Source organism: Syzygium oleosum, unplaced genomic scaffold (assembly GCF_021117445.2).
Source record: "Syzygium oleosum isolate NSW1041296 unplaced genomic scaffold, Sole_v2.1 Sole_v2.02, whole genome shotgun sequence".
Classification (NCBI taxonomy): domain Eukaryota; kingdom Viridiplantae; phylum Streptophyta; class Magnoliopsida; order Myrtales; family Myrtaceae; genus Syzygium; species Syzygium oleosum.
In genome coordinates, this window is record NW_026607486.1 from 15,490,113 (window position 1) to 15,512,874 (window position 22,762).

General features: G+C 41.5%; 4 protein-coding genes across 9 annotated transcripts; all 4 read left to right on the top strand.

Annotated features, from left to right (window-relative positions):
• The first annotated feature begins 890 nt into the window (after positions 1-890).
• Positions 891-4,323, top strand: LOC115670758 (uncharacterized). Of its 6 annotated transcripts, none has more exons than XM_030592524.2 (8): positions 891-1,082; positions 1,889-2,240; positions 2,919-2,990; positions 3,104-3,171; positions 3,284-3,434; positions 3,615-3,695; positions 3,780-3,869; positions 4,018-4,323. In XM_030592524.2, exons 2-8 carry the CDS (start codon positions 1,986-1,988, stop codon positions 4,105-4,107), a joined length of 807 nt encoding a protein of 268 aa, XP_030448384.1. In that variant the 5' UTR covers positions 891-1,082; positions 1,889-1,985; the 3' UTR covers positions 4,108-4,323. The 6 variants fall into 6 exon arrangements, with proteins under 6 accessions (XP_030448384.1, XP_056164320.1, XP_030448303.1 ...); XM_056308345.1 differs by having other exon boundaries at positions 894-1,082; positions 1,892-2,240; positions 3,780-3,875; XM_030592443.2 differs by having other exon boundaries at positions 895-1,082; positions 3,780-3,875.
• An 854-nt stretch (positions 4,324-5,177) lies between these two features.
• On the top strand, positions 5,178-9,599 carry LOC115670987 (uncharacterized). Its single transcript, XM_030592411.2, has 11 exons — positions 5,178-5,256; positions 6,437-6,510; positions 6,593-6,663; positions 6,756-6,805; positions 7,646-7,719; positions 7,805-7,867; positions 8,220-8,307; positions 8,765-8,827; positions 8,899-8,978; positions 9,067-9,138; positions 9,214-9,599. The coding sequence occupies exons 2-11, from the start codon at positions 6,479-6,481 to the stop codon at positions 9,293-9,295; spliced, it is 675 nt and encodes a 224-aa protein (XP_030448271.1). The 5' UTR covers positions 5,178-5,256; positions 6,437-6,478; the 3' UTR covers positions 9,296-9,599.
• A 4,308-nt stretch (positions 9,600-13,907) lies between these two features.
• Positions 13,908-14,857, top strand: LOC115672740 (uncharacterized). Its single transcript, XM_030594664.2, has 2 exons — positions 13,908-14,120; positions 14,421-14,857. The coding sequence occupies exons 1-2, from the start codon at positions 14,003-14,005 to the stop codon at positions 14,717-14,719; spliced, it is 417 nt and encodes a 138-aa protein (XP_030450524.1). The 5' UTR covers positions 13,908-14,002; the 3' UTR covers positions 14,720-14,857.
• A 5,260-nt stretch (positions 14,858-20,117) lies between these two features.
• LOC115672714 (7-deoxyloganetin glucosyltransferase-like) lies at positions 20,118-22,355 on the top strand. The gene is made up of 2 exons (XM_030594638.2): positions 20,118-20,790; positions 21,083-22,355. Exons 1-2 carry the CDS (start codon positions 20,265-20,267, stop codon positions 22,018-22,020), a joined length of 1,464 nt encoding a protein of 487 aa, XP_030450498.1. The 5' UTR covers positions 20,118-20,264; the 3' UTR covers positions 22,021-22,355.
• The last annotated feature ends 407 nt before the right edge of the window (positions 22,356-22,762 follow it).

Genomic DNA, 22,762 nt, shown 5'->3' on the forward strand with positions numbered 1-22,762 from the left:
TTATGGAATTAATTATAATCCCGTTGACCTTCCTAGCTCAACGACTCGTGGCATTTGGCTCTTCACCCGCTTGCGTTACATTACGTTCACGCGTGTCTTTTGGAGAATCAACAGTGTGATCTCATGCAGGTTTCCATTATCTCTAATGATAGCTAAGCAAGGATTTAATATGATATATATCGATTTCACTCATATTTATATATGTGTGTGTAGCTTGCATTTGTGGTGTTCCATTGCTTTCGAGACAATGTGACAGATTAAGTCCGAAACGCAAGGATTTGCGTTTTGTTCGTGTTGGTAGTGCAAGCCAAGTTACAAAACAGGGGCAAGATCCTCATCCATTCCGAAACCCTTCATTGATATATTCATATTTATTTGCTCATTATAAACAATCTCACTAATCAACGAGTGCACGAAATATATGGAGAATTAACAGGAGAAAAAGAGTAAGATGAAAAGAGGGAACCGGGATATATCCTCAATAAAAAGAGGTAAATTAATCTCGTTTATCATATATGATCGTGTTTGTAGATGCTGATCGCGGAAATTATCGAATTCGAAATCCATGCCCGGGAAATCTTTTTCCACCTGTTGTGGACAGAAAAGTACTGAACAAGAAGAGATTCGGCGGAAAAATAAAAATATATCTCAAAAAAGGCAAGATAAAAGAATTCGAGGGATCGTTGAATTCGTGTCGATCGCAGGTTGTTCTTTGCCTTTACCGTTGGAATCTCTTTGCTTTTTTATCTTTTCTATTCTTTCAACTGTAAACTAACTCGTAACACAATCCCTGAAAGGAAGAGGGGTTGTTTTGAGCTGAGATAGCGACTTGATTTCTGTCCCTGTTTATTTTAATCCACAAGCTTTTAGCCTCTCTTTCTCTCTCTCTGTATGTGTCTCTATCTGGTTTCCTCTGTATAACTATTTTTAGAGCTTCTTCACGAGTCCCATGTCCCCAAGTCATTCGCAACACTCCATTCTCTCTTCCCCTTGCTTCAAAGAAGAAAGAAACTAGAGAGAGGTTTTCATTCAGAGAGAGACTTTGTTTTTGTCTAAGCTTGAAGATATGCCATGCTCTTCTTGTAAGTCTCTCCTTCCCTTTTGGCTTCCTTCCCTTTTCCCCTGGAATCTTTTTCCCCTTTTCATAAGCCAAAAGCTATTCAATATTCGCCGTTCAAGGCTTTTGGATTGATGAAACAAGGGAAGGAAAAGTGTTCGGCTTTTCTTGTTTTGGCATCTGGGTCTCTTTCCTTTTCCCTCATACTTTGTTCTCTGGTTGGTTTCTCTGACACCGGGTGCTCTGTTTCTCGCTCTCTCTGTACCCCGCTTTTGTACCTAGAAAAAAAAATGATGTCTTTTGAGAACGCCCCTTTCCCTTGGTTGTTCGTTTTGTTCGGTAATTAGGTACCATCAAGAATGGCTTTCTGTTTTGCTGTCAAGGGAGGATGCTATCTTTTGCATCTTTTATTTCTTCCTCATCCCCGTTCTTGTTTGATGATCTCAATTTTTTTATGTAAAGTTGGAAACTGTTTGTTTCTGATCATCACGATATGACTATTGCATTCCAATCCATTTCTGAACTCATTTGTCGATATTATGAACAGAGGCTATTTGTCTTCTGTTGATAGTCTTCCTTTCTGTGATTGCACTTTACCTTCAGCACATTAATTTCAAGAGTACAGCTTTTCTTTAGCTCTATATTGATTTAGGAAACCAGTGTCAATTTTTGAAATAGTCTATTCGTTGTTTTGTTGCCATCTCTGTCTCTGCGATTGGCTTCCATCGTTTTCTCTTTGGATGTCTCCTTGGCCTTTTCTGTGTCCTTGGCTTTGCTGTTGCTAGCTATTAATCATCCTTATGGTAACAGTTGATTGGTCTTCTGTTACAGAAGCTTGCTAAAAGAGAAGGCATCGGATTGAGTTGTTTTGGCCATCAATAATACGAGTTTCTTGCGAAGGAAGCAATTTGCTTATTGGTTGAAGTAAATGGGGGATCACTTCGTGTTGTTGGTGGATCGCTTGCTCACCGAGTCGACTTTGGGAGCTGCAATCGAGAGCCAGAACCGGTATCTCGAAGCTATGGAGCTGGCTTCAGACTTAAAACCAGCTGAGAGCGCCTCACACAAGGTCGACTTAGGCAATGTATCTTCTACGGGGAAATTGGTTGAGTGCCGTATATGCCAGGACGAAGATGATGACAGAAATATGGAGACACCATGCTCTTGTTGCGGCAGCTTGAAGGTTAGTCGAGCCGTCCTTTCTACGTTTAGTAAGATGATGTTCATTTGCTTTTGTTCAATGGTGATTTTTATCGATCAACTTCTTTGTAAGTTCCACGGAGGTCGACTTCATTTGTCTGCACAAGTATCATGCATCACGAACCTGGGTCCATCTGCTTTAACCGGTCTAACAGAAAAAGTACCCGGAATGATTTTGTAACTGATCTTCTTGTGTAATTCTTCCTTGTATCAAACATGAGCTTGAATCCTGCACCCTAAGCGGGCCCTTATATTAGGACAGTCTCATTAGAGACTTTTAAGGTCTTTATCATTATTAAGCCTGAGTAGCAATGCCATAAGGCGTAGAGAATGTACCAAGAATGCGGATGGGATGTATTTCCTCTCATGGAAAGAGACCGTTTTCAGTTTTGTTTACTCTATATGCAAAAGGCCCCTTTTGGTCATGTTTAGGTGGCATAGTTGCTTTGATCACCAATTGCTCTGGTGCAATCACAAAGTTGTTAATGAACTTTATTGTTGATGCCATGCTTGTCCTGCCGCAGCAGATGATCTGTGTCCTGTTGCCAGAATTTTCATATCCAAAACTTTCTGTCTTTCGTTTATATGGTTTCGCCGGATAGTTTTAGTCCTCTGACTGAATTCTTTTTAATCATTCTTTCCTCTTTCTTGAATCCTTCAGTACGCTCACCGCAGATGCGTACAGAGGTGGTGTAATGAGAAGGGTAACACTTTGTGCGAGATCTGTCACCAGGTAAAGTTTTCTGCCTTTTCTTTCACCATGCATGATTGCTTCAACATATATCGATCCTTAGCTTAAACTCTAACTCTATGTTACATTGCTTGGCTGGTTTCTCCGCATTTCAGCAATTCAAGCCTGGTTACACAGCCCCGCCTCCGCTATTTCAGTTTGGTCGGGTTCCAATGAACTTCCGGTAATCTAACAGCCAATCTATCTAGTTTAAGCTCTCTTATCAGGTTGCCGAAGAAAATTGGTTATTGCGATTGCTCCAATTTCAGCATGTTCTTTCTTTTTCTATGTTTTAGGGGAAACTGGGAGGTATACCGAGGAGACTTGAATGGGCCGCGCATTATAGCGATGGTTGCACCTGATCGTAGTTTCTCTGAACCGGCAGACAACGAGCACTCACACTCGGTATCAAGAAGCTTAATGTGCTGCCGTTCCATGGCTTGCATCGTAATCTCTCTCTCTCTCCCCCCCTTCCACTCTGAAAACACAATCGAGCACGCATGTTACTACCCGAAAATGCCCGTCTCTTGCATAGACTCGGTTATAAGTTCGCCTTGAGATGCTCTGTTCATTCATTGGATAGTTCAGGGATATTTCAGATACTAAACCTGCCACACTTTGATGCAGTTCATGGTTCTTCTGGTCTTAAGGCACGCTCTTCCGGTCTTGCTGAGCGGCACTCGTGAATACTCGTTGCCATTGTTAATGGTAAGCCGAAGAAAACTAGCGCAAACATTATTAGCTCTACAGCAACGAGACTCGCGGCTAATGTATGATTTCTTTGCGAGACAGCTACTGTCTTTACGAACCGTGGGGATAGTCCTGCCGATTTACATCATAATAAGGGTGCTAACTGCCGTCCAGCGACACCGGCGTCAACAGGTACAGGTACAGGGCACGTCCTTAATGCTGCTGATTTTCTCCAAACTCGACACATTGTGCTTCGTTTCTTTACTTTTCCTCACCACGAGCGCTTAACGATAGGCGACCGGATTGTTATAATGTTACTGATATCGGGAGCGACCCACAGGTGTCTCTGAGCTCGCCGCTCGCTTCATCAGACCAGGAGACCGAGAATCCTACCCAGCAGCCTTCTCCGTTATCGCGCGACGGCAGATGAAGAAAGAGGCTAGGCCTTGAAAATGGAGTGTTTCTTTAGTCTTCAGAGCGATTACAGCACAGGTCACCAGATCATTTCTACTGGTTTTTTTCATTTTCATCTCGTGGGGAAAATTGTACAGTCGAAAGGAAAGTATCACAATGTACATATATATATGTATACACAAGAAGCAGCACTGCTGCACGCAGCCAATTATGCAAAGTTATCTCCATTGAATTCTGGTATAAACTGTCTGGCTTTCGTCTTGAGAAGAACAAAAACACCAAGGTTGTTAAAAATGCTACAGAAAATAGTCCGGCGGCATGTCGAGATTGACGAAGAATTCCGCGCGCTTCTCGCCGTGCTCGATCATCTTCGTGGCGAGGACCTCGCTAGTCAAAGTCGGGCACCCTCCCCCCGCTCAATTTTACCTCGATGTGGATTCAATCTTCGAAAAGGCATCGAGATCGTGGATTCTTGGGAATCGAGCTAAATGGATGGACGCGACGAAAGAGTTTTGAACACTCGTCGAAAGATTTGGTCCCCGTGATTTCTCTTTGATGCCGGAGAGCTTGTAACTCGATCTTCAGGTCGGACTAATTGATCAGTCAAAATCATAAAATTCCCATCACCCTCGCAATAGGGCGGTTGTGATATTGAGTATAGTTAAGCAGTACCTTGAGCTCATTCGTGAACAACATAGTTCTTTCGAAGAAAAAGGCAATGCTGGGTATTTACTAAAATCGACCTTGGAAAATTGATGTACCGAGTAACGCCACAGATCATTAGCGGGACATTCCAGTTCAATACCATTACAGAAAGTGTCGCGATTGTTTTAGTTACATCGATTTCATGAATCCGATCCAGCCGCCGCCCAAATCACGGTAACTCAATCGCCACGTGTCGGCATTCGCCTCCCTCGAACCCAACCGCCGTCCAGACCCGACCCGACCCGACCCGAAACACCCACCCAAGCCAAACGCAGTCTTCTTATCAGTGACCGCGCACGCGGAGCTTCAGTTCGGAATATTCCAAATTAGGGTTCCATCCTCGATCCCCCGATTCCTCCCAACACCACCGAAGCCGAAGAAGCTCGTCTTCTTCCCCCTCCTCCCGTGTTCTGAACAATTGCACCCCCCCCCCGTCTCGTCGACGCCGATCCCGGAGGAGGTGAGTTTGATCTTCCGATCTCCATTCTCACTTGCTCTCTCGCTCTCTCTTCTTCTTCTGCTGCTGTTTCCGCTCCGTTGCCGGATGAATCGTCCGTGCCGCGGTCGCCGCTTCCCTGCCTTCCCCGTCGCGGTTTCTGGCCGGAATCCCCCGCCGTTTTCGTTCCACCTCGTTAGGCCTCGGTTGGGCCCGGGGGTTGCGCGGGACTTCGACCGCGCCGTGTGGCTTGTTGAGCGTGCTCCTCTGTGGCTTTTTGGTGGGGTTGGCTTTGTGGGACGGCGCCGGGAATGCGCTTAGGGGTCTTGAGCCGAGCGTGGGGCGCTGCTCATAGATCGCCCCCCTCGGATGCGTCGAATCGTCCTTACGGCTTGATGGTTAGTGTACGGAGGAGATGCGTGCGGCTGCTGTGTCGAGTTTTTGCGGTACTTTGGGATCGATCTTGCGTTGTTCTTTCTTACGGGAGACGGGACTCGTGCGCGTGCCGTAGCCTTGCGCTTTAAGCGCTGCGGGCGCTGACTGAGCTGGTAGATAGATTAAATTCACTCTGTGTTGGGACTGATTTGGACTTCTTGGTTTAAGTATCGGAGTTGAAATCATTGCTGCTGTGTCCTGTAGGGGCCGAAACGCACTTACCATTGAGTTTTAAGTCGCCCAGGTAGAGCTATAATAAGATGACTATACTCGCAGGTTAAATAAAAACTAATGAAGACGAGAGCTGAGGGGAGAAGGGGAATATTTTTATCGATCGGCCGTTGGGAGATTTTCGGAGAGAACACGTTTGTTGGGTAGACGCCTAATATATCATTAGTAGATTGGAAGGAGCAACCTGGACGCTGTTTTCCCCTTTTCATCATGTTAATTGCTGCCTGCTTTACCGTTTCCACTAAAATGAGGGTATTGATTGTTTGATGTACATGTATTCGAGGTCATAATAGTAATTATCGGGGGAATACCTTGCATGAATTAAGCAAATCTGATTGTGTCTTAATGGAGAGCTAAACTCTTCTTGAGGATTGCTTGATCTCCTCCTTCCATTTGGCTAGGAGAATATTTGTGCTTGGTCTCCTTCTTCTAGTTGGTGAGGAATCTTCTTTATCAAATGTGCTGTCATTTATTCCTTATTTTTCTCCTCTGGAAATTATATGGAAGAGTAATATTGAGCTGTGACCATATACAACAGGACCTCTGAGAAGGCTGTTGAACTCATCGTACTGCCTGAGCAATGAAGTTCCTAGAATACACCCCTCTGGAACGGTAATCTCCTAGGTAGTCTTTTCAGAATCTCAGAAGCTTTTCTGGAACGGTTAAGTGAAGCTTCCTAATCGAAATATTGCAGAATAAATGATTTCTTGGATCATTTGAGTCTTGGCGAATGTACCATTGAAGGGTGCCTTGAAGCTTACTCTTGTACGTATTATTTGCATTTTTTTTTCCTTTTTTTTTTTTGGTTTACTTCATATTCAGTTGTTGACTGTGAGCTCCCGCGCTGTTCCTTGTAGGCAAGCATACGGGAACAGATAAGAAACTCTCCATCAGTTTGGAGCATGAGGTAAATCAAGGACAATTTAACATGTCGTTTAATTTGAATACGACTTTATAATTGTTGAAAGGAATTGCTTTGTTGGTTACATAACCTTCTCCTTTTCTCCCATATAACATTTGTCGTACAGATGGGATCGATTTCAATTAAATTAACAGCCGAGTTTCTATGTCACAGTCTGGGCTTGTTATCACGATATGTTTCGTTTGTTTTCTAATCCAGATGCAGTAGTTTAAACGGCGTGCATGGTGAAAGTTCATGTAATTGCTGCTGAGAAGATTATAGTAAAGAATCTTTTAATGAGAAATGTTCATATTGGCTGAGCATTGCTACTAGTATAACTATACCTTTCTGTCGATGGATTTTCAAAAGAATCCTGCTAACTCTTTAGTTACATATTTAGTTGCGAAGCTTAGAGTCAATCGTGGCTCGTGTTAGAGTTATCTTGAACATTTGAAATTGTAAAAATGTATTGGATGAAAGATGTTCTTAGTCCCATTTTATTCTGTTTAAGATGTGTTTCATTCCCACGATCCTAACAGAATAATTTCTATTCCCTATGCTATGTACTTCCCACATTTCATTGATAATGATTAAAAAAATGCTAAAAAATGCATCAAGAGATTCGAGACCTGTGTTAGTGGACTGGTTATCACGATACTAGCACTCTTTTGTGTGCTTTTGGTTCATTTTGTCAGGTTGGGCCTTTACTTTCTCACTCCCAATCCCATTTCCCTTGTCTCTCCTTATGTGGACAGAGGCCTTTGGTATTTTCAATGCGTGTGTAGCGCTTGATCGCGTTTTACAATTTATGTCCTTTCCTTAAAAAATTGTCCTATTCAATTTCAGATGCTTGATTATCTCGGAAGATCTTCAGACACTGACTCTTCTTCACCAGTTGATCACTTGTTGAGCAGATCCAGGTGCAAAAGAGTTCTTGACTTCACATATACGGGGTTTTCACTTCTTGTGTTTGTTTGACTGGATTTTTGCTTATGGTCAATGCAGCCGAAAGACATTGATCTATCTGGTTCTTACACTTTATCACATGTGTCCGGATTATGACTTCAGGTACATCTGTATGTTTGTTTCTACTTTGTAACTGCAATAGAAGGGAGGATTATGGGTAATGACTTCGTCAGCTGACTAGGCGACATGGCAACCCGTTGTATAATCCTTTCTTGATCATGTTGGGAGTGTTGTCAAAGGTTGACAGACAGTTCAGAGAACTGTTGCTCTAGGAGGAGCTGAGAGTTCAAGTCTCTCCATTTCCCAAGCTGATACTGCTTCTCTCACAATGAACTTGTAAACCGATGACATTTGGTCATAACATATGACTAAGCAGAGTCTTTATCGGGATATTGATTGTAGCAATTCATGTTCTAGCAATGGTATCAGGTTTACCTGTCTGTTGGTTTTCCAGTGTGGTGAAAGCTCATCAGTTCTTTACTGAGGAAAGCTGGGACAGTTTTAAGCAGATCTTTGATACGTACATGTTTGAAGCATCCAAGGTAATTCCTTTTGAATAATCTTGGTTCACTCATATCTGAATGCATTAATGTTCGTTTTTATCAATTTGACATTCAAATGTGTGGTGTGACCTATCTTTCCATCTTATTCCTTTTCCCCTTTATTCTTGTTGCAAGTTCCAGTGTTTTTAATCAGTCCTCTCTACGGGGGCCATTTACATGTAGTTGGTTATAGCCGATAGTTACTGTCATTGCTATTGTTATTGTTTATCGCTACTATTGAGAGAGCAGAGGATCTCCTTTAATGTCAAGAGGTTCCGGTTTTTCTATCTACATAGCTATGAATGAGGAGGAGAAACTTGGTTTAAGGTTCTTTACCCTTCTGAGTTCTCCTGCTTATTCCATAAATTTTTTATCCAACAAAGTATATTATTTCTACCTTTTGTTCCTTGTATTTGACTTTGAAGAAGTTGTAATTGTCTAGCTGTTAAAATTCCAGGAATGGGTACAGGCAAATGGTGATGGTTCCCTTATTGAAACCTTAAAAGAGGCTCTGGATGAGGTGACTTTTACAAGAATATAACTGCATGTTCCATCAGCAAGTGTTTTTTCGCCTAACTCATAGCCGTGCAGGTTGTTAAGCTATCCGAATGTGAAATATACAGCTATAATCCCAATTCAGATGCAGACCCGTTTTCAGAGAGAGGAGCAATGTAATTGTCTGCTCATCATCTCCTCACTTGTGCAAGTGGTTCCCATTTTTTATGTTAATTATTAACTCTCTTTTTTGGGCTCCTTCAGATGGTCTTTCAGTTTCTTCTTCTATAACCGGAAACTAAAGCGCATTGTTAGCTTCCGATTTTTATGCTTAAGGTAGGTTAAGTTTCAGTTTACTCATCTCATTCCTTCTTTAATGAAACTTATATGTTTTCACCATTACTTTGGCAGTAACTTAGTGGTGGAGGGACTGCTTCCAAATGAATTAGGCTACGGTGAAGACGAGGAAATCTTCGACGACATGGACATGTAAATACAACGCTTAGTTGTTATGTGTATACTGTCCAGAGTAGAGACTTTTAGACTTCCAGCTGTACATGTCTCGTGTGAAGCTGTATTCGGATAACTCAATAGTAGGTCTAGCTAGTTTAGCTTTTCAGCGTGCAGTTGCAAATGTCAATTCAATGGGATTTATGCGTGTAAAAAGTTGTTTGTAATGCTTGAAGACTGGAGGATCATGTCCAGACTTGTTGATATTTGGAGCTTCTGTTAAGAGGCTTTGGCCGAACAAGTTAAAAAGCAAAGACTATGGAGGCATGCCCCCGTTTATTCTTCTATGTTCGGACTCTGCCATGGTACATAGCCATGGTGGTTTTTGAATTGTGGTTTGGTGGTTGACGAGTGTTGGGTCTAATTTTCGGGTTTTTTGAGCGCCATTGAAAAGGATGGGTGATATCATGTCGGTACGTGGTGTTGGGAATCTCATTGAAAATACTTTTGCACCCGGACGGATTACTCCAAAGTTACCTCTATGGAGTTACCTAAAATTTGATGAAACCGATTGTACTCTATGAGAGCCCTCATTGAGAATAGATCGAGCCTCAGTTTCCTCTGGTCCTCCGATCCTCCAGTGTCTGAATTTATGATAACCCGCCATACGAATCCCGTTTTTTGACGTATATTTGTGGGTGCGGCTTTCGATTTCGGCGGCCATACTCATGCAAGTTACACTTTCTCCTTGAGATCGTTCTGAGTGATCTCATGGACAATCTGAATCTAATAATTATGACAAAAAAAAAAATCTGGAAAAAGCACTAAAGTCAAAATCCTGATAAATATGGAAGTCTCCTCCAATTATTTTCTCCCTTAAAGTCGGCCATCATTGAATCGAGATGCTCGGCCTTCCTAATTTACAACCTTTTTTTAAAATCTGCCTAACTCCATCATCAGTTAATAAACTACTAACGAAAACGGCACTGCTGATTATGGTACACCTGTTCATCATCTCATGATTGAACAGATTTAATAAGTTAAAGAGAAGGTCAATCATGTCGAGATGACTAATATCTATTGCCGTCTCTCTCTCTCTCTCTCCATCGGCCGCATGTCGTTTGGACATTTGTGCTACGTTACATGGGCTTCTTTTAATAAAGACGAAAAGTGACTAAGTGCATCCCTCATTGATCCGTGATTAGGACTAAAAGATTAGTTAGCATCATGTGTGTCGACACCTGTGGATACTTAAAAAGGCTTCTTCTTTTATCCTTATATAATTTTATTCCTTTCTTTGGAGCCCGCAAAAATGGGGATTTGAAGCAGACTCACCTGGCATTCATCCAATGAAAACTTGAATAATCAAAGTTGTTGTCATTCTTGAATCCAGGTCCACCATGCAATCCAACATGAGCACATGGGTTCGTCTAAACCCATTAACAGTCGTCACGAGATTATGATTGATACAGAGAGATTAGTATTTATTAGAATTAGACGCATAAACACAAATAGAGAGTAAAAGTGAGAAAGAAAAATCAAGACACACGGCAATCATAGACGTCCTCGATTGTTAGATTGTAGTTCATACTTTTGTACCTTCCTATTAATGGGGAGTGTGAATAATACCCTCATAGTATCATTGATCACATGTGTCCTAAAATCGCGGATCATTCGTGTGGTGGATGACAAAACACAAGCGATGCGGATTCAACAACAGAGTATTCATGCATAACTCCCCATTATGTTTCGAAGCTTTGGTGCATGTCATTAACAAAAACAAACCTAGCCAGCAAAAGATTGCAGTGTCCTCTGTTGTGTGACAGATGTGTCTCGCTTCCCAAGAAGGCAGGAGTTACGTTGTCCAGAGGATACGTGGCCAAATCAAATTGTTAAAGGTTTCTTTATTGCTTTTGTAACACCAGCCACTCCATCGCCATTTGCTTGCTCATGACTGGGGGAATCATCCCGGATCTTCACGCACTTGTCTCTGTCACATTTTGTCAAATCTTAAGCTATCTCACCTACCCTCAAAGCCTATGATCAAATTCCCTCTGGAATTTCCTTTGTTTTGGTGAATGTCCCTTAATTTCTACTAATGTCGGGTTAGGCATGAGACATCACTAAACCCTAAATCACCAAGTTTTGCATGATTGGAGAAAGAGTATTTCCCGCGGCATCTGAAAAAGTTTGGAGGAATAATTCACGCAGAATATGTTTCCCAAGGGTAGGGACTTAGTGTTGCTATGCCCATCTTTCTGTAGCTAGATGGAGATGTTCATAAGATACAATTAAGCAAAGAATGAACACCATCATCACAAGTACCTAAGCAACTCATTTGATGTTTCTTGTTCTATCGGCTAGCTAGCTAGCAGTTTTTATCAGCCATATTTGCAACTAAAATACCTCTTAGATTGATAAAAATGTACGGAAATGTATAGCGAAGTGATATTATATATATGCCATTAATCATGTCATGACAAGAAGGGCGAGGTTTGACCCTCTTTGCTATTATGTGTATGCTAGACAACAAGCTCACTTTGTTTCTTCTGCTTGAGTCGTAATGTGCTGCTAATCATTAGTTTGAATCTTTCACCATGTAACTTGGAAAAAAAAAGAGATTACATAAACCCACTAAATGGGTTAATCAAGTCCTTAATCTTGGTTAATCAACTAAAGGATAAAGCGCATAGGTTGGGGACCTAACATTATAGTGATGTTCAACGCCTTTTGGGGATTTTCAATAAGGGCTGGAGAGTTTAATCAAAGATTAGACATAGTAATTAACACTTAACGTTAATGTGCAGAGCCAGTCCTTTGAATTAATCTTCCTTCAGAGAGAGAGAGAGAGAGAGAGAGAGAGAGATTGCGACAATGACTTCTCCATCTCTTTCACAAATGTTGATAATTCTGAACCAAACCACTTCTTTGTTACGCAATGATAACCTAAATGTTTATATTATAATATCACCTGACTACTCAAGCTAACTTAAGGATTATAATGATTGCTTTAATCGACAATACATAGCATAATATAATTCCATTTTTTTTATAACTCAAGGGCAGGAGCGTAAAGGCTCGGCTACTTGGAGGCTCACGAAACACTCTACAAGCGTCACAAACCGATTAAGTCCAGACTTTCAACTTGTGTAGGTAGCTCTGATCCAAAGCAATATTTGCTTACCTACTATAATTGATAATGTCATATTATTATTTCTTTTTTCTTGTTTTTCCCATTTGATTTTTGCTCGTTTGGCGTCGTATTGGCATCACGCATCATTTTCTATCTCATAAGCAAGGCCACGTCATTAATTAATTTGAGTTTGTCGTCACTAATAACACTATAAACATCCTATTCAGTAACAACTGAAAATTCTTCATTAGGGTATACATTTCCTTCCTTCAGCAAGTCTCCAGACGATGTGCAATGTTGCTCCTAGGTGTACCATGAATGTACTTGTTGTAAATAACAAAAAAAAATCTATATTTAAAACTTTCGCTATTTTTTTCTTTCAATAGTACTCTTTATTCTCTTTAATTTGTCCTTTTCTTTTTATGACATAGATGCAGGAAAGCCTTATTTGTATATACATATTTCTAGATAGAATATATACACACATGTAAACAATTATTCTAAAATAGTTATTACCAAAATATGTGCGATCATGGAACATAACTTTTACCATGGACTATACATAAACAATATATGCATAACAATTATATATGTTAAAATGTCCATTCAAAACAAATCGTTAGATAAAATTTTAATTAGAATCTATATATGGACAAACAATATATGACAAGAATTAGAAACTGGGTAAAATCTAAAATAGAATCTATATATACATAAATAATATAAGCATAAGAATTAGAAATTTGCTAAAATAACCATCAAAAGCACATCACTGGGTAAAGCTGGCTCATTAAAAATGTCTAGAATAAGAAATATATTAAGCACACATTTAGGGGTATTAAGAAGGTTTTGCCATTAGTTAAGCTTAATTTGATGTTGATATTAATGTATTGGATATATCTTCATATTTATATTTCACCTAACAGCATAAAATCTTGCGACTCTAATCAATAATCTTATCATATAATAAATAAATCTTATATATATCAGACATCATGTGTTAACAAGAACTCAAATTAATATCACTGTGCTGTAAAGTTCATGCATGATGTAGTATGTACGCATGTATCCTAGGACAACTGTACAAGTGTAATGTCAAGAATAAGAACATATTAAGCGCACATTTAGGAGTATCAACGAGGTTTTGACATTAATTTAGCTTGGTTTGATGTTGATATACATGTAATAGAATAAATCCTGCAGCTCTAATCAATAATCTTATGCTATAAGGAACAATACATCAGACATGATATGTTCACTAGAACTCAAATTAATATCACTCTGTGTTGTAACTTTCATGCATGACTTTTTCATTTCTTATAGAAAGCCAAAATATTAAGCATATGTGTGATTTAATAAATTACCAGAAGCAAAAACATAGTGCATATACAAAGGATGAAGTACAAAGACCTTATGAATATATAACAAAGTGATACATCATATTCATGTGATGCAGAAACATGCATGTATCTTAGGACAACTGTACAAGTGTACATCTGTCAAGTACGACTACTTCTTATTAACCTTATCTCTTTGCTATAAATAAGTAAAAGGGCCAAGTGAGAGTAGTTGAATCTGGAAACTTACAAGCCCTTCAAAGTAAGTACCCTCCACACAATGGCCTGTTCATCGTCTCCACCAAGCTTTTGCAGAGTGAAAGGCCCGGCTTGCACTTGCAGGCATAAGACATCGATCATGTACCCAAGAGTGATATCGCGAAGCTTTAAAGACGAAGGTAGGTTCGAATTCTCTTGTAAACTGGCCATTATTTTATCAAAGCAGATTAGTTCATGATTTCAAGGGCTGGATCCTATCAAGCATAATATTGGATAAGTTTTCGGAGCAAGAAATTTTGTCAGTGAATCACGTATATTGAATCTGAAAACATTGAATACCTCCCTTGATCTCTCTGTGATTTATCCTGCCATAATTGTCATTAAGGAAATCTAAGACGAGTCTGCGCATATAGATGGTTTAGGATTCCTGTGCTATGTTTCTCATGGGATTAATCTGTAAATAATCTTTGGTTCTACAGGGAAGGCAGCGAATATGGTGGACGCAAACTTGGACGTTCTAAGACAGCGGATAGACGAAGTAAGGCAGAGGGAGAGACTGAAAGATCATCCCCGGGGCCACCAAAACGGCTGGAACTATCATCCTCATGTCCATGGCTACGACACTCAAATAGTGAACAGGAAGAAGAAGAAGAAGAAGGCGATGTTGGTGGAAGCAATGGAGCTGGTGATTCTAGCAAGTAGTTCCCTAGGGCTCGTCTTGCTTTGCGGTTCTTTATGCATGTGCCTTGTGTCGTTTCTAGTTCGTCTGAACTACTAGCGCTCTTGTGCAAGCTTAAGCTGCTGCTTCTTCTTCCTCTCTTTCTTCTTCTTCAATGTATTATCAAGAAGATTTTTGATCTGGTAGAAGGAAAAGAGTCAAGGAACAAACTTTATTAGGTGGCCAACACTTTCTGCATGGTGATATCTCGTCAACTTCAAGGCTTGTATACTTCTGAGCTTGAAAGAATTAGCAGAACTTAGATATAACAAAATAAAATAAAATAAAAAGAATTGGGAATCGAGTTTTAATTTCATTTATTGGCAGTGGAAAAATTTTCGCAAACGGTGGCCATCAGTACAACTCTCGAGTATAGCTATGATCAATGAGTTGATTACATCTCACTGCCAAAAATGGGTAAGTTACATGATTCAAGGTAGTTTGTCGCCACCGCTTGTTGAAAGTGACATGTGGTTTTTCTACTAATGGTAGGCTGTCTAAGAATTTCTTGCAATTTTAGCAACTTTCTTTGCTAGTCATAAGAATCATCTAATGTCCTTCCTAGTTTCAAATCAAGAGTTTGAGGGTCATTTCCTTTATATATATTTGTCTTCTTGTATTACCAAGACATAAGGAAGAATGAGTTTTTTGGCCGTCTCAACTCGGCACAAGGTTATCGAATGATTCTACTCTTTTGAGCCAAAATATAATGATTTGTATCTGTGCAGGTAAATCTCTATAAATGTTGATGAATGTAAATAAACCGTGAATAGATCAAATATTACTGATGACTTTTGTCCAAGTAAGTTATAAGGGAGTAATGCTCCGCATTCAACCTGGGAACCCTCCCCCTCCAAACCGACTTGGTCGGTTCGGTTCAAGGCCGATTCTCAAGTGAATAGCGTAGATTCACGAATTAAAAACCTGGGAACCGATCAAATTCGGTTCATTTCCCAGTTTTGAGCCTTGAACTCGCCGGTTCTACCCGAGAACCACACTAACCAAGCCGGTTCTTGGGTAGAATCGGGTTTGAACCGGCTTCGAAACCGGTCAGCACATTTAGAAAAAGAAAATCACTCTATTAAATTACAAGTTAACAATCTAAAACTGAAAAAAAGAAAAGAAAAAAACAAAAGGCCCTAGGCCCACACTTAAACTCATGCCACTCCCAGCCCACATCCCCACCGCCAGACAACAAGACTTACAATTCATAAAGCTAATAGGTAAGCCCTAGCACGACTCTCGATCCCCTCTCTCTTCTATTTCAAGTTGGAACCGGCTCTCCCAAATAAAATTAGCAAATTAAAGTGGCAACTCAATGAAAAAACCGATAAATCGAAAAGAACCAAATAAAATTCTGTACAAACTCAAATAAGGGTTGGTGACGCAAAACTATAGTTGAAAACTTAGTCGGAGAAAAGTTAGTAAATCATACTAAAGTAGTTGGTGATTTCGTATAATAGATAATAAATTTAAGGCGTTGGCGAAAAAGGTGAATAAAATTTTTCAAAAGATAGAAAAAGTTGCTTCGTTTTTTAAAGAGATGTTAGTTATTTAAACTAAAGCCAAATAAACACCGGTCACTAATCTCTCTGCGAGACATGCAAACAAGTTACGCCATCTTTGGAAAGTGATTGAAAGCATCATCATTGGGCAGTCTCAAGTGAATGAGTCCGCACAAATTCTTAAGGAAGAAGTGCTGCTATCTTTTACAATTTCAGGGTATATGATGGATCCTCGGCTCCACTGATTGAGACCCCTTGAATTTACTGCGAGAAAGTGGAATGGGAACTTCTCAAGCTGCTCAGAAAATTGTTTAGAATCCACTACTGTCCTCGAAAAATATGCAGGCTCGTGCTTATGAGCATTCTCGAAGCAACTCTCCGCTTGGCTAAGCAGACAGAGCAATAAGACACTCCTCTTCTGAAACACCTTGGGACACTGCATGCATTCTCTGAGGATCGACCACGTAACAAGTAAATGGATGAGCGAGCATTCTCTGACTTCACGTGAACGCGAAAGTTGATTTCGGTCATCTGCATGAATCCAAGACACTCTTGGAACAGGACTGCCACCGCATAGTACAGTTGCTGTAGGAGAAAAAACAGTGAACTGTTCCGGCAAGCTTAGGATGCTCCTTCCCAGTTCTTGATAAGATTTCTGGGGATGTACTGGTCCCATCCTGGATCTTTTGGCCGACTTCAAAAGAGTATATGCTAATTCTTCGTTGACAGCAACCATTTTAGGAAGCTGCTTGCAGCAAAGGATGTGTTTGATAACTTGCAAAATAGTTACTGATTCTATTCTTTTATTCCCGGTAATAAAAAAAGAACAGAAATATGTTTGGTAAATTTTTTGTTCCCGGACATAAATTTGTTCCCACAATCAGTTTTGGAACAGAATCAAGAATAAATAAAAAAAGTTGATTCTTGATTTTGGGAACAAAAATCAAAAATAGAAAAGATTTTCTTTTTCTTTTTCTTCTTTCTTGGCCGGCGACTGGCCACAGGCCAGGGCCGGCGAGGGCATCGCGGCCTGGGCAAGGGCTGCCCTCGCTGGATCCGGCAACGACTGGACCCTCGCGGCCTAGGCGGCCCTCGCCCAAGCTGGCGAGGGCCGCCCTCAAGGCTCACGGCTTGGGCGAGGGCCGCCATCGCAGGATCTGGTGAGGGCAACGGCGAAGGTCTAGCCCTCGCCAGATCCGGCGAGGGCGTTCCTCGCCCAAGCCGTGAGCCTCGACGGCGGCCCTTGCCGGTTTGGGCAAGAACTGGAAAAGGCCGGCGAGGGCCGCGACGCCCTCGCCGGCCTTGACCTATGGCCAGTCGTCGATCATGGCCAAGAAATAAAAAAGAGAAAGAAAGATCAAAATATTTAAAAATATTATTAATAAAAAGAAATTTTGTGCAGTTACCAAAGGGAAAATTACCAAAAAAGTCCTAAACCTTTTACAATTGTGCCAATTCAGTCATAAACCTTTTTTTTTTGCCAATTCAGTTCTAAACCTTTTGCAATTGTGTCAATTCAGTCCATCCGGCCACTTTTGGCCAGTCGGCGCTGACGTGGACGCCGGCCGGTGCCGGGCGGCTGACGTGGCAATTTTTAATAAATTTTTTATTTATTTTTCGAATTTTTTTTTATTTTTTTCTCTTTCTTTTTTTTTTTTGCCGACCTTCTTTCCCTGTCGCCGGTCCGGTGACCGACGAGAGGCTGAGGCCGGCGAGGTCCACCTCGCCGGCCATGGGTGAGGCTAGCCCTCGCCAGCACTGGCGAGGCCTCGCCCGGCGACGGTGAGGCCGCCCAGATCTGGTGAGGTCGACCTCGCCCGGCGACGGCGAGGCCGCCCAGATCTGGCAAGACCTCACCTTCGCCATGGCCTGGCGAGCTCGACCTCACCCGGCCACGGTCACGGCGAGGTCTCGCCGGATCGGGCGGCCTCGCCGCCGCCGGCGAGGCCGACCTCGCCGTCCGCCGGGCGAGGCCGACCTCGCCGTCGCCGGGCGAGGCCGACCTCGCCGTCGCCGGGCGAGGCCGACCTCGCCATGACCGGGCGAGGCCTCGCCGTCGCCGCCGGCGAGGTCGAGCCTTGCCATGGCCGGGCGAGGCCGACCTCGCCATGACCGGGCGAGGCCTCGCCGTCGCCGGGCGAGGCCGACCTCGCCGTCGCTGGGCGAGGTCGACCTCGCCCTGGCCATGGCGAGGTCGACCTCGCCCATGGCCGGCGAGGTGGACCTCGCCGACCTCAGCCTCTCGCTGGTCGCCGAACCGGCGACCGGGGAAGAAGATAGGCGAAAAAAAAAAGAAAGAGAAAAAATAATTCAAAAAATGATAAAAATAATAAAAAAAAATAAAAAAAATTATTAAAAATTGCCACGTTAGCCGGCCGGCGTCCACATCAGCCCCGCCCGGCCAAAAGTGGCCGGATGGACTGAATTGGCACAATTGCAAAAGGTTTTGGACTGAATTGGCACAATTGCAAAATGTTTATGACTTTTTTGGTAATTTTCCCGTTACCAAACGCATTTCTATTTTTTTTCTATTCCAGGAATGGAAATTTTGAGCCATTACCAAATTTCTTCAAATGTTTAGAAATTATTTACGGAAACAGAATAAAAAAATTATTTATGAACAGAAATTATTTTCGAAAACAGAATGGTTATCAAACGCACCGAAGTCCAAAGCTGCAAGTACTTATGCATCACTGGACAACCATTACAAGACAAAAAGGTAGGCTCTAAAGGCAAATCAGGTCGTAAAACATGTCTGCTGACTGCTCTTCACAGTTTCATTTGTTTTCAAAAGCCAGCTTAGCATTGTGACTGTGATAACAGCTAAAGATTTCATCTACCAACTAAAGATTTCATCTACCATTTAGTGAAAAGGAACCATTTATCAATCATTCTACTTTGGAAAAATCCAGTTCAACGCTCACGCTTGTCTTATGTGGAAGTTTTCCTCTTTATCATTCAAAAGAGCGCATGGCTGTATATAAACTGATCACAGTGATTGAGAAATGTATGTTACTTAAAGTTCTATTTGTTTCACGAAAAATGAATAATTTAGAAAATATTTTTCTAAAAATGATTACTTGTATCGCTTAAAATAATTAGTCAATGAAAATATTTTCATTATCAATAACAATGTATGCCTAAATATTTTTGTGGACGATGAAAGAGATACACGCGATCATTTTAAAGAAAATATTTTTCTAAATTATTCATTTTCCGCGAAACAAATGGAGAATAAAGCAGCTACATGTAAAGATGTGTAGAACTTGTTAGATGAATGCGTGGTTTATTATTTAATCACTTGAACACTCCCCCTCACACGTAACTGGACTTTGGCCTAAGTCGAAAGCGCGAAAATATGTAATCGGGGAGATAAATAGGAGCTTGGAAAAGATCTGAACTCATGATCTCTTGCTCAATACCATGTGATATTCTAAGTGTGAGGGGAAAATGATAAAATATTTAAATATTAAATTAATATTTTATCTAACGGCTTAAGTTTTCAGAACAGTTGATAATAATTCTATAAAAATCTCACGGAACTTACAAGTAGAAAGTGAATCGGTGTCCGGCAAATATTTGGCTCTGCCTGGCATTTGCTACATCTTTCCCCCTCATATGAAATATAAAACTGACCATCCATGTCAACTTTTCTATCCTTTGGGTTTTGCTTTGAGTGTCACCATAGAGAGAGAGAGAGAGAGAGAGAGAGACATGGACACCCCAATCAGCCACAGTAATGGTCGCGGGCAGAAAAGTTTAGGTGAGAGAGAGAGAGGAGAGAAAGCGGGGTACAGGTTAATAGTGGACCCACGTTGCCACGCCGGTCAAGAAATGGAGTGACTTACGGGTGTGGGTGTTGTCAGATGTTGGAAAAGTCCAAGATGGCGTGTGCTTGTAGTTGGTGAAACTCTTCTATAGATAGGGCGTAGTGGACGTCCAACTTGCAGCAGACCAGCTGGAAAACCTCTCCTCCTTCCATTGTGTTCCCAGCTAATACAAGTCTTTTATCTCATATAGCCTTTGTTCCTTGCTATATTTCACACGTATGCACACACGCTTCCGCAAATACTGACAGAGAGTGAGAGAGAGAGAGAGACATGGACACCCAATCAGCCACAGCTAAGAGAAGCCATGCCGTTTGTGTCCCAGCTCCATACCAAAGCCACATAGGAGCAATGCTAAAACTGGCAAAGCTTCTGCACACAAAAGGCTTCGACATATCCTTTGTGAACACAGAGCATAACCATCGACGCTTATTGAAGTCGAGGGGACCTCGAGCCCTCGATGGCTTCCGTGGCTTTCAGTTCCTGACCATCACTGACGGCCTTCCTCCCAAGGATGCAGACTCGAGCCAAGACGCCTTGGCTCTATGTGATGCTCTCAGAAAGAACATGTCTGCTCCATTTTCTGATCTCATCTCCAATCTCAACCACACCGCATCAAACTCAGATGTTCCTCCAGTCACTTGCATTTTCTCCGATGGATTCATGTCATTTGCCACCAATGAAGCTGCTCAAGAATTCGGCATCCCTATCATTCACTTGTGGACAATCCCCGCCTGCGCCTTCATGGGATTCCAACAATACCGGACGTTTAGGGAAAAGGGTCTCACACCATTAAAAGGTACAGGGAAGATAGTTTTATTGAACCCGTGAGTAGACTCAGTGATTAAGCAGCGGACACGTGTGTGGATTATGCGCATGGCTTGTGTATGAACACCCACAACATCTGGTATCAACAATTCCGAACCCACCCACCTGTGGTTTGGCTTGTATTTTACCGGTCCTAGGTTACCAGGGTATTTTTTGAGCCTGAGGTCTACCGACCTAAAACTAGCCTTCCTCGTAAAAAAAAAAAGAATTTAATTTCGTAATATGATATTCATGTAAGACTAAGAATATCATGTTTGATGCAGATACCAACCACTTAACAAATGGCTATTTGGATACAGTAATTGATTGGATTCCAGGATTGAAGGACATTAGATTGTGGGACTTGCCAACCTTATTCCCTCGTAGCAGGGATCCAGATGATATTTTGTTCAATTTTTGTATGGATGCCGCTGAGAGAGCAAATAAAGCCTCAGCAATGATTTTCCATACCTTTGATGCCCTTGAATCAGAATTGCTTAATGCTCTATCATCGATGTTTCCTCGCATCTATGCAATTGGCCCACTCTCGTTACTTCTAAGCAAACTAACGAAGGAAGAGAGCCCCCTGAAATCCATTGACTGCAATCTGTGGAGAGAAGACACAGAGTGTCTCCGATGGCTCGCCTCGAAGGAACCGAAATCAGTTCTATACGTTAATTTCGGCAGCATGGCTGTCTTGACAAGAGAAGAGCTTATCGAGTTTGCAATGGGACTGGCCGACAGCAAACATCCATTCTTGTGGATAATTAGGCCCAACCTTGTCAGTGGGAATTCAGCAGTTCTTCCTCGGGAATTCATGGAAGAAATAGAAGGAAGGAGCATGCTTGCAAGTTGGTGTCCACAGGAGGCAGTTCTCAACCACTTGTCAATCGGAGGGTTCTTAACGCATTGTGGATGGAACTCTATAATCGAGAGTGTGTCCGCAGGAGTCCCAATGATTTGTTGGCCATCTGTTGCTGACCAAAGGACAAACTGCACTTACGCTTGTAGTAAATGGGAGATCGGTTTGGAGTTATCGGGTGTGGTCAAGAGAGAAGAAGTGGAAAGGCTAGTGAGGGAATTGATGGCAGGAGACAAGGGAAAACAAATGAAGGAAAGAATCACAGAGTGGAAGAAACAAGCACAGGAGGCAACAGATCCAAATGGGTCATCGTCCATAAACTTTGACAAGCTATTGAATGAACTTCTTGTTAGTAATTAAACCAAATTCATTGGAACTTGCCGAGCAAGAGGTTACCGATTCACTAAACAAGCTGTTGATTTCAAAGTTGTCGATCGGTTACCTAATTATCGACGTCTGTTCGACCCTCAAGAGAGTGTTTATTGTAGTATTATTTTCAAGAGTCTGTTTGTATTTTTATATCTAGTTAATGTTTTGTAAATTTCTAGGAATTATTTTCTTGGAATATTAAATATATTTATGAGTCACTCAAGAATCGTGTAACAAGCCTATATAAAGGCAAGTATTGTAATTGTTTCTAATAAGGTGAGAAGGTGAAATAAAGAAGAAATGAAAAAAGCCTATTCATCTTCAAACATCCTGAATCAACAACTCTTTCCCAGAATCGACAACTTTCTTGCTGAATTGTCAATTCACCTTCAATTATCCTATGACTTCTTACTTAAATACAAAATCAAACGTCTTGTGCAATACTGCTACCACAAGCAATCCTTTGTTCACAACAGCATTATACTTTGTGTATGGGTTGTGGGTTTCAAGAGGTTTGCACTGACTGCTTAATTCATCTATCCTATAAACTTGTTCCCTACAAGAAGAGCTGTCTTTCCTACACCCATCTTCTACTCTCCATGCTTAGTCAAAAGTTCATAGATATCTATTGGCATGCTTTTCTCCTGGTGAAAATTCATCTTCAATGACAATCACGGATTTGTTGTGTATTTCATGGTGAAATCACAGGGTGCCCGTGAGACCTGGACAAATT

Bases quoted from the DNA above. Each gene is read 5' to 3' on its own strand.
- LOC115672740 (XM_030594664.2), top strand. From the start codon at position 14,003: ATGGCCTGTTCATCGTCTCCACCAAGCTTTTGCAGAGTGAAAGGCCCG. The intron at 14,121-14,420 runs GTAGGTTCGAAT...TTGGTTCTACAG, and splicing joins GCGAAGCTTTAAAGACGAAG to GGAAGGCAGCGAATATGGTG.
- LOC115672714 (XM_030594638.2), top strand. From the start codon at position 20,265: ATGGACACCCAATCAGCCACAGCTAAGAGAAGCCATGCCGTTTGTGTC. The intron at 20,791-21,082 runs GTACAGGGAAGA...TGTTTGATGCAG, and splicing joins GGGTCTCACACCATTAAAAG to ATACCAACCACTTAACAAAT.
- LOC115670758 (XM_056308345.1), top strand. From the start codon at position 1,986: ATGGGGGATCACTTCGTGTTGTTGGTGGATCGCTTGCTCACCGAGTCG. The intron at 2,241-2,918 runs GTTAGTCGAGCC...TGAATCCTTCAG, and splicing joins CTTGTTGCGGCAGCTTGAAG to TACGCTCACCGCAGATGCGT. The intron at 3,696-3,779 runs GTAAGCCGAAGA...TTTGCGAGACAG, and splicing joins ACTCGTTGCCATTGTTAATG to CTACTGTCTTTACGAACCGT.
- LOC115670987 (XM_030592411.2), top strand. From the start codon at position 6,479: ATGAAGTTCCTAGAATACACCCCTCTGGAACG. The intron at 6,511-6,592 runs GTAATCTCCTAG...GAAATATTGCAG, and splicing joins GAATACACCCCTCTGGAACG to AATAAATGATTTCTTGGATC. The intron at 8,308-8,764 runs GTAATTCCTTTT...TTAAAATTCCAG, and splicing joins ACATGTTTGAAGCATCCAAG to GAATGGGTACAGGCAAATGG.